Source organism: Hypanus sabinus, chromosome 10 (genome assembly GCF_030144855.1).
Source record: "Hypanus sabinus isolate sHypSab1 chromosome 10, sHypSab1.hap1, whole genome shotgun sequence".
Lineage (NCBI taxonomy): Eukaryota > Metazoa > Chordata > Chondrichthyes > Myliobatiformes > Dasyatidae > Hypanus > Hypanus sabinus.
In genome coordinates this window covers 65,150,894-65,166,837 of record NC_082715.1, presented here as the reverse complement: position 1 = coordinate 65,166,837, position 15,944 = coordinate 65,150,894, and the positions used below count along the sequence as shown (strand labels likewise).

General features: G+C 39.4%; 1 protein-coding gene across 1 annotated transcript in view; it reads left to right on the top strand.

Moving 5' to 3' along the window:
- Positions 1–15,944, top strand: part of sntg2 (syntrophin, gamma 2) — a 260,468-nt gene that overhangs the window by 100,623 nt on the left and 143,901 nt on the right. Inside the window, exons 7-8 of the mRNA XM_059983452.1 lie at positions 2,994–3,081; positions 14,304–14,395. Coding sequence (XP_059839435.1) covers positions 2,994–3,081; positions 14,304–14,395 — 180 coding nt within the window. The remainder of the gene's footprint in view (positions 1–2,993; positions 3,082–14,303; positions 14,396–15,944) is intronic.

Below are 15,944 nucleotides of genomic sequence, written 5' to 3'. Positions count from 1 at the left end.
TAAAAGCAGCAATGGATGCCTGCAATAACATTCCAGTCTGTAAACATAGCTTAGTAACCTATTGTTGGAGCAAGGTTTTGTGTTGATGCATAGCAAGTAAGCATGATTTATAACCAAATTCCTTAGTGGTATTCCAACATTAGGACTATCTTGTTATATTATACACTTTATTGCACTTGTTTTATTAATTGCAACACTGCTACTGAAATGGGACAAGGCAGGTTAAACTTGGCATCATTACTAATCTTACAAAAGGGCTTGATAGCGAGTGCCAGAAATGTAAAAAAATAGAGAAAAGAAGATTGCTGGAAGGAATAATGGCTAAACTCTAATATGTATAAGATAGAATAAGTCAAATGAGTCTACGTGGGGCAAGATTCAAGGTTGAGAAACTAACGGTGTCACTTCTCATTAGACCATACACTATATAATTGGGACGTGGTAAGATAAGAAACAAGAATATGAATTTCAGTCCTTGTAGCCAGTACCTTGTTCACTTAGGCCACTTGGTATCTTAACACTATTCACTCATCTTTGCCATATGTGCCTCAAAACCCATGAACATGATTCAATTTTGTGTTGGGGATTTAAGTTTAGGCTCCATCCTCATCCTTCAGGGAGAAAACAATTGAATTTTTCAAGAAAGAATCCTTTGTATGAAAAAGTACCTTTTGATTGCTTCCCTCGTGACTACTTGTCTTGTATAAATGATTTTTTTTTCTATATCAAATACTCTTTATTGTGAAAGATCTCAATAAAACAATAAAACATATCGCATGTCAACCTTGTCCTCTGTGCTTTGCATTTGTATGGTAGTATTTTAAAGCAAATGAATATATTGAAAGAGCAGTGATGATTATGTTAAGGGGAAGCAAACAACTATAACAAATTCTCACAAATAGCCATGTAGTAAATTATTCTTTAACATGTTTACACTTAGGCAATTTGAGTGTTTAGGCAATTTGAAAGCAAGGTTGAAATTTCATTATCAAGCCATAAGTTCTTTTAATTGTTTCTAAATTTACAAAAAGAACTCAATAAGTCCACCTGGAATTTTCTTTGGACATCCACTTAATAGGTCAGGCCAAACTGAAGAGCTGTTTTATTTCCACTTATGGAATGGTTTATGTAGAATTTGCATATAATCCCTGTTGGTGTGCTCCCCTTGCTTCAAGTATCTCTCACAACTGAAAAGTGTAGGGCAATTGGCCACTAAGTTGCCCCAGTGTGCATTCTGGAGGGGGTGGGTACTTGGCAGTTAGTGAGCATATGAGGGGAATAAAATGGGATTAATGGAGTGCTGGTAGGAGCTAAGGACCCAAGAAGTGTAGAGTTGGTGTAAAAGGGGGTTTTGTGTTTGGCAGGGACATGGGCTAGTTTCTAAGCAGTATGAACCCTTGATTCTCTGTGCTGGAAGGTTAAATGACCCTCTGGTGTAGGTAAATGGCAAAGAATTTAAGGGAAAACTGATGGGCACAAGGTAGAGAATAAGTTGTAAGGCTTCCAGGACGATAAGGAGAGAGGGAAAAGGATTGATGGAATTGCTGTTCTGTGAATCAGCATGAATCTGACAAGTCAAATGCATTCTGGCAATGTTGTAATAAAGAGGTGATGCTGAAAGTTCCTACCAATCTATTAGCATATCACAAAATTTTTAAAAAGTGTCATAAAACACAAACTATCAAAACAGTTGAAATGGGTGGCGAGAAGAGAAGAATATGTGTGTGTAAAGCTTAAGATTCAGATCCAAAGGAAAAATGCCTCCAATTGGTCACCATGTGATTGAAAAAAAACTGTGCAAGCTTTTCAACCTTTAATGTGCTTCATACTGATGCCAGAAAAAACACATTCCAAGTAGCAATCTCCTCAACCAGTGATGATAAATAAAAAGACCAATGAAGTTACCCGTGACATGTGAGTTTGATTCATGCTGGTGCACCTTGTTTCAAATCCATTTAAAATTTGAATGTGTGAAGAGGCAGAACTGTTGTTGAGGGGAGTTGCATCTTAAAACTGGCAAATGTTGTCTTGGTAGGTAAAAAGGTATATAGCTAATCATTGGTTTCCTGCTCAAACCTGTAGCAGGAGCCATGTATCTGATTTCAATCTCTCTGTAGTGTATTTTGTGTTATGTGTTTATTAAGTGTTCTGACATATAGGATGGGTCATGGCAGAACCAAATGAGTATAGCTACATATTCGCACTTTCACTGAGTTCAGTTTAGTCCGGTTAGAGCCAGTTAGTGGGCTGGGGATGATATTTCTTGTGGACCACCAATGAAATTTCACATTACATGCCAGTGATAATAAAGCAGATTCTGAATCCAATACTGCTTGTTTGTTACCAGACTGATAATTTTGTTATGTTGCTAGTTTTAACTTTGTTCATTTTTTTATGCTACAAGATTGTTCACCTCTGCAGCTTTCTTAATAAAGGGTTGAACATATTCTGTTGAACCTTGGAAATTTGTTACTGTGGCGAGAGTATCACACAGTATCATTACAATGCTTGGTCTCTGAGTGGTTCTTGTTTGTTTCCAAGTAACCCATTCTCCTGCCTTCTCCCTGTAACCTTTGATGCCCTTACTAATCAAGAACCTATCAACCTCCAATTTAAATATATCTAATGACTTGGCCTCCACAGCCATCTATGGCAATAAGGTCCACAGATTCACCACCATCTGGCTAAAGAAAGTACTCCTTATCTGTGTTCTGAAGGGACATCCCTCTATTCTGAGGCTGTACCTTCTGGTCCTCGACTCTCCCACTATAGGAAACATCCCCTCCACATCCACTCTATCTAGGTCTTTCAATTTTCCCCAATTTCTAGTTGGATGCCATTACTTGAATGTGAAATATTTATAATGTTGAATAACAACAAAGAGCATTAGGAAAGAAATAGCATGTGGTAAAAATGTTTGCTATGTGGTTGTTCTAACTACTCTATAGGACAATTCATTTGGAGTAAAGCTCTTTTCTACACCATACTACCAGGTGCATCTACTGCGAAATGCTGGAGATGAAGTTACCATCACCGTTCAGTACCTCAGGGAAGCTCCTTCCTTCCTGAAGCTCCCACTAGGTAAGCAGAAAGAATCATAATTAAGTTTTTGGTTCTTTTCTCCTTTGATGATAATTGTCTTTCAGAGATGGGGGTGGGGCAGATTCTGTATCTCTTTGCCTCCCCCACCCCCCAAAAAAAGGATGGCCAGTTCATTCAATACATTTAAGAAGGAGATAAAAGATCAAGGGATTTGGAATTAGAAGGAAGTGGAACAGAAGAGGAGTTGAGGTCATCACAGACAAACCGTGATCATATGATGTGGCAATTTGAGTGGCCGAGCTATGTTCTTACATTCTTTGTATTATGTAACAAGGTAGTAGAATCAGACACAAGTGTTGTGTCTTAGTTGTTTAGATGGAGGCTTTAATAGACAGAGCACAGGACGATATGCTCCTAAAGCAGGCAAATGGGATGACTGTCAACAGTCAAACAGGTCTGCATAGACATAATGGGAAGAAGGGTCCAACTCTTTGCGTAACAGTTCTAAAACGATTGTCATGAAAAGTGTTTAAAGATTATCGTGTTGAATTTGAAACAAAATGGCCTGAAGTAATGCTGCTGTCTTTAAAACCATTTTTCCTTGTTTATTTGGCTAATTAGTTCTACTAATTTTGAAACTTCCCCCGTGTGTTATTTCTTTTCAAGCACTTTTGTGAATGTATTTTCTTTACCTTCTGAGGTATGATATGTTGTCATTGTACACTTGGTGTTTCCTAACTGCAAAAAGAACGGAAATTATTATCTAACATAATACTGACATTTTGTCAGGATCATTTACTTTATAACTCCATGCTCTCTTCTTCCATTTCTGCACAATGCCTTTCTTTGCAATCACAGGTAACACATGCTTGGCCTCTTCCCTTGCCACAGTCACAGGGATTAAAACATTCTTTCCAGTTGAAGCGGCAACTTACTTGCTCCCCTTCCAGTCTAGTGCTCTGTGTTCAGAATATGGCTGCCAGTACACTGGAGAAATCAAATGCAATTTGGAAGAACATCCCTGAACTCTTGTTAGCTACCACTTTAATTCTCCATCTCACTCCCACTTTGAATGATCTCCTGCCCAAAACAAGCTTGAGGAACAAAACCATCTTCTTTCTAGATGCTTTACAGCCTTCTGGATCCTTGTAGAGATATTAGCTTCATTGTTAGACACTATTAAAGTTCTAGAAGACTGGAGGATGACCAATGTTGATCCATTGTTCTGGAAAGGTCACAAGGATAGGCTAGGGAATTACAAGCCAGTGAGCCTGAGTTTGGTAGTGTGGAACTTACTAGAGGGAATTCTAAAGGACAAGATCCACCAACTACTAGGATAGTCAAAGCCAGATCATGAATTGTCATCATGATTTTGTGTGTCTCATATCTGAGGAATCTTTTGGAGTTTTTCAGTGACATAATTGATGGTATAAATGAAGCTAGGCGAGTGGATATTGACTATGTAGACTTTAGTAAGGCCTTCGGCAAGTTCCCTGTAACACAGTGATCTTTAAGTTTCAGCTGGATGGAATTCGGGGGAAGTTGGTGAGGTGGATCCAGAATTTGTTCTAATAGGAAGCAAAGGGTGATAGTTGAAGTTCCATTTTCTGACTGGGTCAATGTTGGGATCTCTGAAGAACAGTGAGGATGAGAAATATTTCTTCTGCTAGGCCGTTAGGCTTCTGAACTCCCCGCTGCATCGTATTTGAAGTGTCACTGCTTAATCTGTTCTGTACCTTACAATATTTAATATTAATGTACTTGTTATTTATGTTATTTGATATTTATTGTGTGCTGTGTGTATTACTGTGTTTTAGAGTCTTTGAAGAAGCATTGTCTCATTTCTATATACATTATACACATACATATAGTTAAATGACAATAAACTTGACTTAACCCTCTTGACTCTATAAGCACAATTTGTCCTCTTTTGCACATTGGATGTTTATCAGTCTTTGTTGTCTGTCTTTTGTGATTTCAATTGTATTCTTTGTTTTATGGTGACTGCAAGAAAATGAATCTCAAGCTTGTATATGGTAGGCATATTTTGATAATAAATTTGAACTTTGAACTTTCAACTTTGCAAAGTAAATAGTGTGATGAAGAAAGCATTTATCATGCAAGTCTTCGTCAGTTAGGGCATCACTAAGAGCATTTTGTTGCAATTATATAAGCTGTGTTGAGGACACACTTGCAGCATTAGGTACAGCTTTGGTCACCCTGTTATATGAAAGACATTGTTTAGCTGGAAAGGTTGCAGAAGAGATTTACAAGGATGCTCTCTGGATTAGAGGGCCTGAGTTATAGGGAAAGATTGGCTATAGGGATTTGTTATAGGGAAAGACTGGATCTTTATTTTCTGGTGTGCATGAAAATGATAAGTGACCTCAACCTCAAAGAAAACTGAGAGGTAATTTCTTTATGTAGAGGGAGTTAAGTACCTGAAATGCTGCCAAATTAAGTGTTCAAGGTGAGTTCAATTACAACATCAATAGGTACATGGAAGGGAGAGGCAGAGAGGGTTATGGGCAAAACACAGGCAATTGGGATTAGCAAGGAGGATGCGGTGGCCAACGTGAACCAGTTGGCATGAAGGACCTGCTTCAGTGTTGTATTACACCGTGACACTAATGATAGCAATGATGTAAAGAGGCATCCTTCAACATGTTGCAGAAGCTGATAGGATGGTTATGACGATATGAGGCAAATTTGACAATATCGGCAGCAGAGAGTTCAAGAATCAGGAAGTGATATTACTGCTTTGTAGAACTCTGGTGAGGCCACATCTCAGATATAGTATTCCATTGTCATTGCACTATTATCAGAAAGTTATGGAGGCAGAAGCTCACAAGAATACTGCTTGGATTATGGGGTCTTGATATGAGGGGAGGTTGGAGAAACAAGGATTGATTTCTCTGGAGAAGTAGAAGCCAAGGAAAGACTTGATAGAGGTTTAGAAGATTATGAAAAACCTACATAGAGATGACAACCAGTACCTTATTCCTAGGGTTGAAATGTCTCATATTAGATGTGTGGAGCAGATTCCTTGCACAGAGAGTAGTGGGTACCATTACGAGCATATACCTGATACTTCCATGTACAATGTACCGCTTGGAAAATTATGAACAAAATAAAAGAGATGGAGTAGTGGAGAGGTTTCTGAAGTCTCTAGAATAAAGACTGATAAAATTTATAAAAGGATAAGAATTTAACGTAAAATTTCAAAGTACAAACGTTTGTAAATTGGTTATCTATGAACCCTTACTCTATACTAGGGTATATGAAACATATGATATACCATGTTGCCATATACATGCTATCCTGAGATCATTTTCTTGCAGGCATTTACAATAAAAAGAAATACAACAGAATTTATTAAAAACTATATATAAACAGACAAAGACTGTCAATATGATCAAGCAATTTAGAGACAAAATTTTAAAGGGTGGTGAATAGAGGAATGAAGGTGTCATATTTCAATGCATATAGTATAGAAAATACGGTAGATGATCTTGTGTCACAGTTAGAAAATGACACATATTCTTGCATTATGGTTGTAAATTGACACATATGATATTGTGCGCATTAGAATTATGGTTGAAAATCACCAGTGTAACTCCACCCTTTAAGAAAGGAGAGTGGCAAAAGACACACAATTATAAGCCAATTATCCTGACTTCAGTGGTTGTTAAGATGTTAAGGTCTATTATTAAGGATGAGGTTTTGGGATACTTCCAAGCATGTGATAAAACAGGTTGAGGTCAGCATGCCTCCCTTAAGGGAAAATCTTGCCTGACAAATCTGTTTGAAGTAACAGGTAGTATAGACAAAGGAGAGTCAATAGATGCTGTTTACTTAGAGTTACACAAGATGAGGAGGCATAGTTTTAAGGTGCTTAGAAGCAGGTACAGAGGAGATGTCAGGGGTACGTTTTTTACTCAGAGAGTGGTGAGTGCGCGGAATGGGCTCCTGGCAGCGGAGGTGAAGATGGAAACGTTAGGGTCTTTTAAGATACTCTTGGATAGGAGCTGAAAGAAATAGAGGGCTATGGGTAAGCCTAGGTAATTCTAAGGTAAGGACATGTTTGGCATAGCTTTGGGGGCTGAAGGGCATGTATTGTGCTACAGGTTTTCTATGTTTCTACCTTTGACAAGGTGCTGCACATGAAGCTGCTAAACAAGATAGGATTACAGGAAAGATACTATCATGGATATAAGATTGTCTGCTTTGGCAGAAGGCAAAGAGTGGGAAGGAAGGGGGGCTTTTTGGGTTGCTGTCGCTGATTAGTAGAGCTCCACAGGGTCAGTGATGGGCTTGTAACTTTTCATGTTATAAATTAATGATCTGACTGATGAAATTGATGAAGCAGAAAGTCTGCAGAAGGACTTAGACAGATTAGGAGAATAGGTAAAAAAGTGGCAAGTGTAATACAGCACAGAGAAGTGTATTTTTCTGCAATTTGATAGAAGGTGTAAAGCTGAAAACCTTACTCCTTCTGCCAAACTATTTTTCTAAACAGGGAGCAAATTCAGGTGTTAGAGGTGCATGGGGATTTTGAAGTCCTAGTGCAGGAATCTCTAAAGTTTAATTTGTAAGTTGATTTGGTGGTAATGAATGCACTGCCAGCATTCGTTTTGAGAGGGTTAGAATATAAAAATAAAGATACGCTACTAAAGCTTTACAAAGCATTGGTCAGATCAAAGTAGAGAATTCTGAGCGGATTTGGACACCATATCTAAAGGAAGGATGAGTAACACATTGTAGAGGATCCAGAGGATGTATACAAGAGTGACCTTAGGAATGAAAATGAGGACTGTTTGTTGGCTAGAGTTTCTTTGGAGTTCAGAAGAATGAGGAGAGATTTCATTTAAAATTACTAAATATTGAAAAGCCTGGATAGAGTAAACACGGAGTGGATTCTTTCAATAGAAGAAGATTCCAGAACCATAGGGCATAGCTTCAGCCTTAGAACAGGAGAATTTCTTTAGCAGGATGGTGCTGTATCTATGGAGTTCTATAAATAATCTAACCTGTTTCTGGCAAAGGAGACCATGATGTACTAAATAGCTTAGTCAGCGGCACTGCATTAATCTTTTAATAAAAATCAAAGTTGCAGGGACTGGGCTATAGCCACTGTCAAGGCTGAAAAGACCAGCAGCACTAAGCTCGATGCCTTACTGTGCTGTAGATTTGGAAAAAGGAGGTAAGGATTTCCAGTGTTGCAAAGGAAAAAGCAGTGAGATGTAATCTTACTTTTTGGCATATAGTTTCGGAGGAAAGGAATTTGAGGGTAACAAGAGAATGAAGCTGAAAAGAATGCTGATATTCAGGCAATACTATGCAATGTCAATCAGAAAAACTGTGTTTTGAAGAGCATATTCTATTATCATATGCAGAATGGCTAAAGGGGTTTAAGTACACTGAAAGTTTGATACATTAGGCACAATATGTCAGTTGGTCTTGGAATAATTTCATGATCTGAAGCACTCCACACATAGCAAAGACTATCAGATATGAAGCAGCATTATATTTCATGCATTTCTACTGCTTTTATGGGATACAAATATGTTTTTTTATGTGTGTACAGTGCTTAATGAAGGGTCTTGACCTGAAATGTCCACTGTTCATTTCCCTCTGCACATACTGCCTGATCTGCTGATACTGCTGAATTCCTCCAGAATTTTGTATGCATTTTTTATGTGTGGACAATGGCTTTGAAAGATAGCTGAAGAAAAAGAAATGCTGATTTTTTTAAGAGATGAAATGGATGGCTAAATGAAATTGGATATTTGGTTCATGAAATTGGATTTATGGTTTCCAGAAGTAAAACCAAAAATATATGGAGTCATAGAGCATGGAAAAAGGCTGTTCAGTCTAACCAGTCCATGTTGAACAAAATGCCTTCGTCCCATTTTTCCATAAGACCATAAGGTATAGGAGCAGAAGTAGGCCATTCAACCCATCAAGTCTGCTCCACCATTTAATCATGGGCTGATCCAATTCTTCCGGTCTTCTCCACTCCTCTGTCTTCTCCCTATTCCCTTTGATGCCCTGGCTATTCAAGAACCTAAGTATCTCTGCCTTAAATGCACCCAGTGATCTGGCCTCTACAGCTGCTCGTGGCAACAAATTCCACAGATTTATCACCCTCTGACTAAAGCAATTTTTCCGCATCTCTGTTCTAAATAATAGGCATCCGTTAGCCTCAAGAGTCCATGGATTTGCGCCGTGGAAGGTTTCCAGGATGCAGGCCTGGGCAGGGTTGTATGGGAGACCAAATTGCAAGCCTTCCCCTCTCCACACCACCAATGTTGTTCAGGAGAAGTGCACTAGGACCCAAGCAGCTTGACAATGTGTTGTTCAAGTGCCTTGCTCAAGGACACAACACACTGCCTCAACTGAGGCTTGAACAAGTGACCTTCAGATCACTAGACCTATGCCTTATCCACTAGGCCATGCGCCAACACATTCTGTTCTAAATAGTTGTCCTTCAATCCTGAAGTCATTCCATCTTGTCCTAGACTCCCCTACCATGGGAAATAACTTTGCCATATCTAATCCATTCAGGCCTTTTAACATTTGGAATGTTTCTATGAGATCCCCCCCCCCCCATTCTCCTCAATTCCAGGGAACACAGCCCAAGAGCTGCCGTACGTTCTTCATACAGTAACATTTTCATTCCTGGAATCTTTCTTGTGAATCTTCTCTGAACCCTCTCCAATGTCAGTATATCCTTTCTAAAATAAGGAGATGAAAAATGCACACAGTGCTCCAAGTGTGGTCTCACGAGTACCTTATAGAGCTTCAACATCACATCCCTGCTCTTATATTCTATACCTCTAGAAATGAATGCCAACATTGCATTTGCATTCTTCACCACTGACTCAACCCGGAATCTAACCTTTAGGTTATCTTGCACAAGGACTCCCAATTCCCTTTGCATCTCTGCATTTTGAACTCTCTCTGCATCGAAATAATAGTCTGCCCATTCATTTCTTCCACCAATATGTATTACCATACACTTTCCAGCATTGTATTTCATTTGCCACTTCTTTGCCCATTCCCCTAAACTATCTAAGTCTCTCTGCAGGATCTCTGTTTCCTCAACATAACCCGCTCCTCCACCTATCTTTGTATCATTAGCAAATTTAGCCACAAATCCATTAATCCCATCATCCAAATCATTGACATATATTGTAAAAAGCAGCCTTCCCAACATTGACCACTATAGAACTCCACTGGTAACAGGCTGCCAGCCAGAATAGGATTCCTTTATTCCCACTCTCTTTTTTCTGCCAATCAGCCAATGCTCCACCCATGCTAGTAACTTCCTTGTAATTCCACGGGCTCTTATCTTGCTAAGCAGCCTCATGTGTGGCACCTTCTCAAAGGCTTTCTGAAATCCAAGTACACCACATCTATTGCATCTCCATTGTCTACCCTGTGTCATGCAGGTGAGAAATTGCTAGAAAATTCAGCAGTCTAATGAACATGGAGGCAATTAAAAGAGAGAAAGGACTCTGATTTGGTTTTGATAGCACCTTTAATTGTGACCTTGAGAGAGACAGTATGGCACCAACTGAGACACGATCTGGAAAGTCACCATGGTAACAGCTCAGAGCAGTTGAGTTAATGGATGGCTGGAATTTCAAATGGATTATAAAAAGTTGAGGTTTTTGGTCTGATAATGGCAGAGAAGACACGACACGGGAGAATTGTGGAAGCTACCCAAGAAACCACTGGTGGAGTTTAAGACCACCACGAGGGTGGAGGCCACGGACCAATTAATTTCGACCTGTGATTACCAGTGTGAGTAAGAGATTGCCTGTGGGGGTCTGCTGGTGGTGAACCCGTGCCATGGGTTAGAAGACTGTTCCCTAGAAGGGGCTCTATCCATCTGTGTCTGTGTGGGGTTCACACAAAGAGACTCTAAAGACTTTGGAAGCAAGAACAACTAAAGCTGTCAACGTAAACATCAACTCAGTTAACTCTCTCTCTCTCTATCGATTCAACTCGACGCAACACAAAGTGAATTGAACTGCTTAAACTTACCTGACACCATAAGACTGATATTTTCCTCCGGGACTATTATCTTTGTATCCACACACACACATTTATGGAGATATATATAATAGTTTATAATCTGTATCATATTATCCGGTTTTAATGATATTATTTCATAGTAGTAATAAATATAGTCTTAACTTATAGTAAACCAGACTCCAGATGTGTTCCATTTCTGCTGGTCGTTTTTAACTTGTCATAGGATTCGTGACACCTGCTTGTAATTTCCTCAAAAAATTGCAGTAGGTTAGTCAGGCAGGATTTTCCTTTCAGGAAACCATGCTGGCTTTGGCCTATCTTGTCATGTGCCTCCAAGTATTTTGTAATCTCATCCCTAACAATCGATTCTGATGTCAGGATAACAGGTCTATAGTTTCTCGCATCCTTCTTAAATAGCGGAGTAACATTTGCAATTTTCCAGTCATCCGGTACAATGCCAGAATCTATCAATTCTTGAAAGATCATTGTTAATGCCTCCACAATCTCTGCAGCTACTTTCTTCAGAACCCAAGGGTACATTCCATCAGGTCCAGGAGATTTATCCATTCTCAGACCATTAAGCTGCTTGAGCACCTTTTCAGTTGTAATTTTTACTGCAAATACTACACCTCCCCAACACTCTTGAATGTCCTTTATACTGCAGATGTCTTCCACTGTAAAGACTGATGCAAAAAACTCATTCAGTTCCTCTGCCATCTCTGCATCTCTCATTACAATATATTCCAACATTATTATCTATTGGTCCTCTATTTGCCCTCAACTCTCTTTTGCCCATTATTTACTTAAAAAAAGCTTTTAGTATCTTCTGTGATATTAGTCACCAGCTTCTTTTTATATTTCATCTTGTCCTTCCTAATGACCTTCTTAGTTTCCTTCTGCAAGTTTTTAAAAGCTTCCCAATCCTCTACTTTCCCACTAGCTCTGGCTTCCTTGTATGCCCTCTCTTTTGCTTTTACTTTGGCTCTGACTTCACTTGTCAGCCACAGTAGTGTCCTTCTTCCATTCAAAAATTGCTTCTTATTTGGAATATATCTGTTTTGCATTTCACGCATTTTTTGCAGTAACTCCAGCCATTGTTGCTCTGCTGTCATTCCTGCTAGAGTCCCTTTCCAGTAAACTTTGGCCAGCTCCCCTCTCATTCCATTGTATTTTCCTTTATTCCACTGAAATACTGACATGTTGGAATTTAGTTTCTCCTTTTCAAATTTTAAAGTGAGGTCGATCATGTTGTGATCATTGTTCCCTGAGGGTTCCTCAACCTTAAGCTCTCTTATCACCCAATCCAGCACAGCCGATCCCTTAGTGGGCTCAATAACAAGCTGTTCTAAAAAGCCATCCCTTAGACATTCTACAAATTCTCTCTCTTGAGGTCCAGTACTGGTTTGGTTTTCAAAATCCACTTTCATGTTAAAATCCCCAATGTTTATCAAGACATCAAGCCCTTCTGACATGCCTTTTCTATCTCCTGCTGTAATTTGTAACCTACATCCTGGCTGCTGTTTGGAGGCCTGCCATTAGTGTTATTTACCCTTGACATTTCTTAAGGACTACACCTTCCAATCCTCTGTCATTCCTTTCTAATGATTTAATATTATTTCTTATACACAGGGCCATAAAGACTACACCTTCCAATCCTCTGTCATTCCTTTCTAATGATTTAATATTATTTCTTATACACAGGGGCATAAAGACTACACCTTCCAATCCTCTGTCATTCCTTTCTAATGATTTAATATTATTTCTTATACACAGGGCCATACCACTCCCTTTGCTTAACAACCTAACTTTCCAATACACTGTATATCCTTGGCCGTTCAGCTCCCAATGGCAGCCATCCTTTAGCCAAGTTTCAGAAATGGCTACAATGTCATATTTACCAATCTGTAGCTGAATTTCAAGATCTTCCATTTTAATTCTTATGCTGCGTGCATTCAGATATAACACTTTCAGTCTAGTATTTCTTGTTTTCTGTTGTAAATCATTACACTTGTATTCGGAGTGTTCTGTAGCTGTTCCCATTATGCCTCATCTCCTACCTGTCCTTTCTATTATCTCTGTTGCATGCTATCTTTGACTTATTTCTGTTTTCCACTTCCTCAACCATATCATTCCGGTTCCCATCCCCCTGCCACATTAGTTTAAACCCTCCCTAACAGCTCTAGTAAACTTGCCTGCTAGGATATTTGTCCCCTTTGGATTCAGGAGTAATCTGTCTGTTTTGTACAGGCCATTCTTCCCTCAGAAGAGACCCCAGTGATACAGGAACGCAAAGCTCTGCCCCTACACCATTCTCTCAGCCATGCATTAATATGCCTGATCATGCTATTCTTGCACTCATTAGCATGTGGCATAGGCAGCAATCCTGAGGTTACTACCCTGGCGGTCCTGCTTTTCAGCTTCCTACTCAACTCCCTGAATTCTCTCTTCAGGTCCTCCTCCCTTTTCCCCAAGTTGACCCAGCCCATAATCACTCCAGAACTTGTCTACTCACATTTCCATCCGTGTCTTTTTAATGTTGTTGAAGTACCTGCCTCAACCATTTCCTCCAGCAGCTCATTCCATACATGGCTCACCCTGAAGATTCCTATTAAAGATCTCCCCACTTGCCTTAAACTTAGGCCTTCTAATTCTTGATTCCACAACCCTGAGAAAAAGACATTAAGTACTGTCTATGACACTTATGGTTTTATGCACGTCTCTCAGACCATCCTTCATTTTCCAGTAATAAGTTCATAGTCTGCTTAGCCTTTCTCCATAACTCAGTCTCTCAGGTTGCAACAATATGTTCATAAATCTTTTCTGTAGTAGAAACCAATTTAATGACACAAGTGGCTCCAGTATTTTACAGTCCTCATAGGTACCCACCCTCCCACTCAATTGCAGAGTGCCTCTTTGGGATATAATATCAGATGTGTTGGCTGTAACATCTGTGCACAAAGAATGAGGGATGAAATGAAAATTCAGTGAGGTATTAACATTTTGAACACTTTTGTAAAATTTTGTTAATAGTTGTGTTGATTCTTTTGGATTTGTGTTTTAAAAGACGAAGACAATAAAAATTCCTTTCATGTACGAACAATATTCATTTTTCTGATCAGATGATTTAAAAAAGGTGACTGTATTTGGAATGTTCTGTAGCTGTTCCTATGACAGCTCTTCAATACTAAAACTGCTGTATTTCTCCCTTTATTTTCTAGGCTCACCAGGCCCATCCAGCGATCACAGCAGTGGAACATCCTCTCCCCTATTTGACAGTGGTCTACACTTAAATGGAACCTCTACAAATACAGTAAGTTCATCTGGTTATCTTTTAATCAGCAAACATTCCCATGCTTATAAAATACCATAAGACCTCGACGGATCAAGCAACATCTTTGGAGGCAAAGGTCAATATCCTGATGCAGGTTCTTGAATTGAATCACCAATCAGCCTTTTGCCTCCACAGTTGCTGCTTGACCCACTATGTTCTTCCAGCAGTTTATTTTTTGTTTGGAATGCTATCATATGTAGTCAATTGTGTGACCACTCCAGGAAGATTGGGAGTTTAGGAACCTATTTGGTTTTCCTCTAAGAGGCAGAAATGTTGTGCTGGAACTCTTATATATGTGAAGATTTACCAGTACACTTTTATACATATGCTGCCTTCAGTCGACCAATTAACTTAGTCATCTTCTCCAAAATATATCATCATTTTCTGCTTTCAGAAGATCCATAACCTTAACTCATTTCAGTTACAGAAAGAAACATAGAGGGAGGCAGTCCACCAAGTCTGAGCCAACCATTAACCACCCATGTACACTCGAATTCTGAATCTCAGATGACATCGACCCCAAATTTACATGGGATCACAGGATAACTTAAGATAACATAACTCAATACAAACAGCACCCGAGGTCAGGACTGCTCTTGAATTTCTGGCTCTGTGAGATGACTGTTTTATTAGCTGTGCCAATGTGCCAACTATAGGTGTAGAACATTATCCCACCCCACCTTCACCCACCAACTCTTGGATCATTTCCAATAGAGTTGCTTAACAGTTTAGCTGCTTTTCAATCATTTAAGAATCAATACAACATTTAATAGAAATCTAACACAAAGAAGGAGAATTTTTTTTTCAAAATTATTTCTAATTCATAGACCAGTAATCTCTAATATAGATGTGTCAAAGAAACATAGAAACACAAAAAACCTACAGCACAATACAGGCCCTTAGGCCCACAAAGTTGTGCCAAACATGTCCCTACCTTAGAAATTGCTAGGCTTACATATAGCCCTCTATTTTTCTAAGCTCCATGTACTTATCCAAAAGTCTCTTAAAAGACCCTATCGTATTCGCCTCCACCATTGCTGGCAGCCCATTCCACGCACTCACCACTCTCTGAGTAAAATACTTACCCCTGACATCTCCTCTGTACCTACTTCCAAGCACCTTAAAACTGTGCCCTTTCATGTTAGCCATTTCAGGCCCGGGAAAAAGCCTTTGACTATCCACATGATCGATGCCTCTCATCACCTTATACTCCTCTATCAGGTCACCTCTCATCCTCCGTCACTCCAAGGAGAAAAGGCCAAGTTTACTCAACCTATTCTCATAAGATATGCTCCCCAATCCAAACAACATCCTTGTAAATCTCCTCTGCACCTTTTCTATGGTTTCCACATCCTTCCTGTAGTGAGGCGACCAGAACTGAGTACAGTACTCCAAGTGGGGTCTGACCAGGATCCTATATAGCTGCAACATTACTTCTCGGCTCCTAAATTCAATTCCACAATTGATGAAGACCAATACCCCATACACCTTCTTAACCACAGAGTCAACCTGCGCAGCAGCTTTGAGT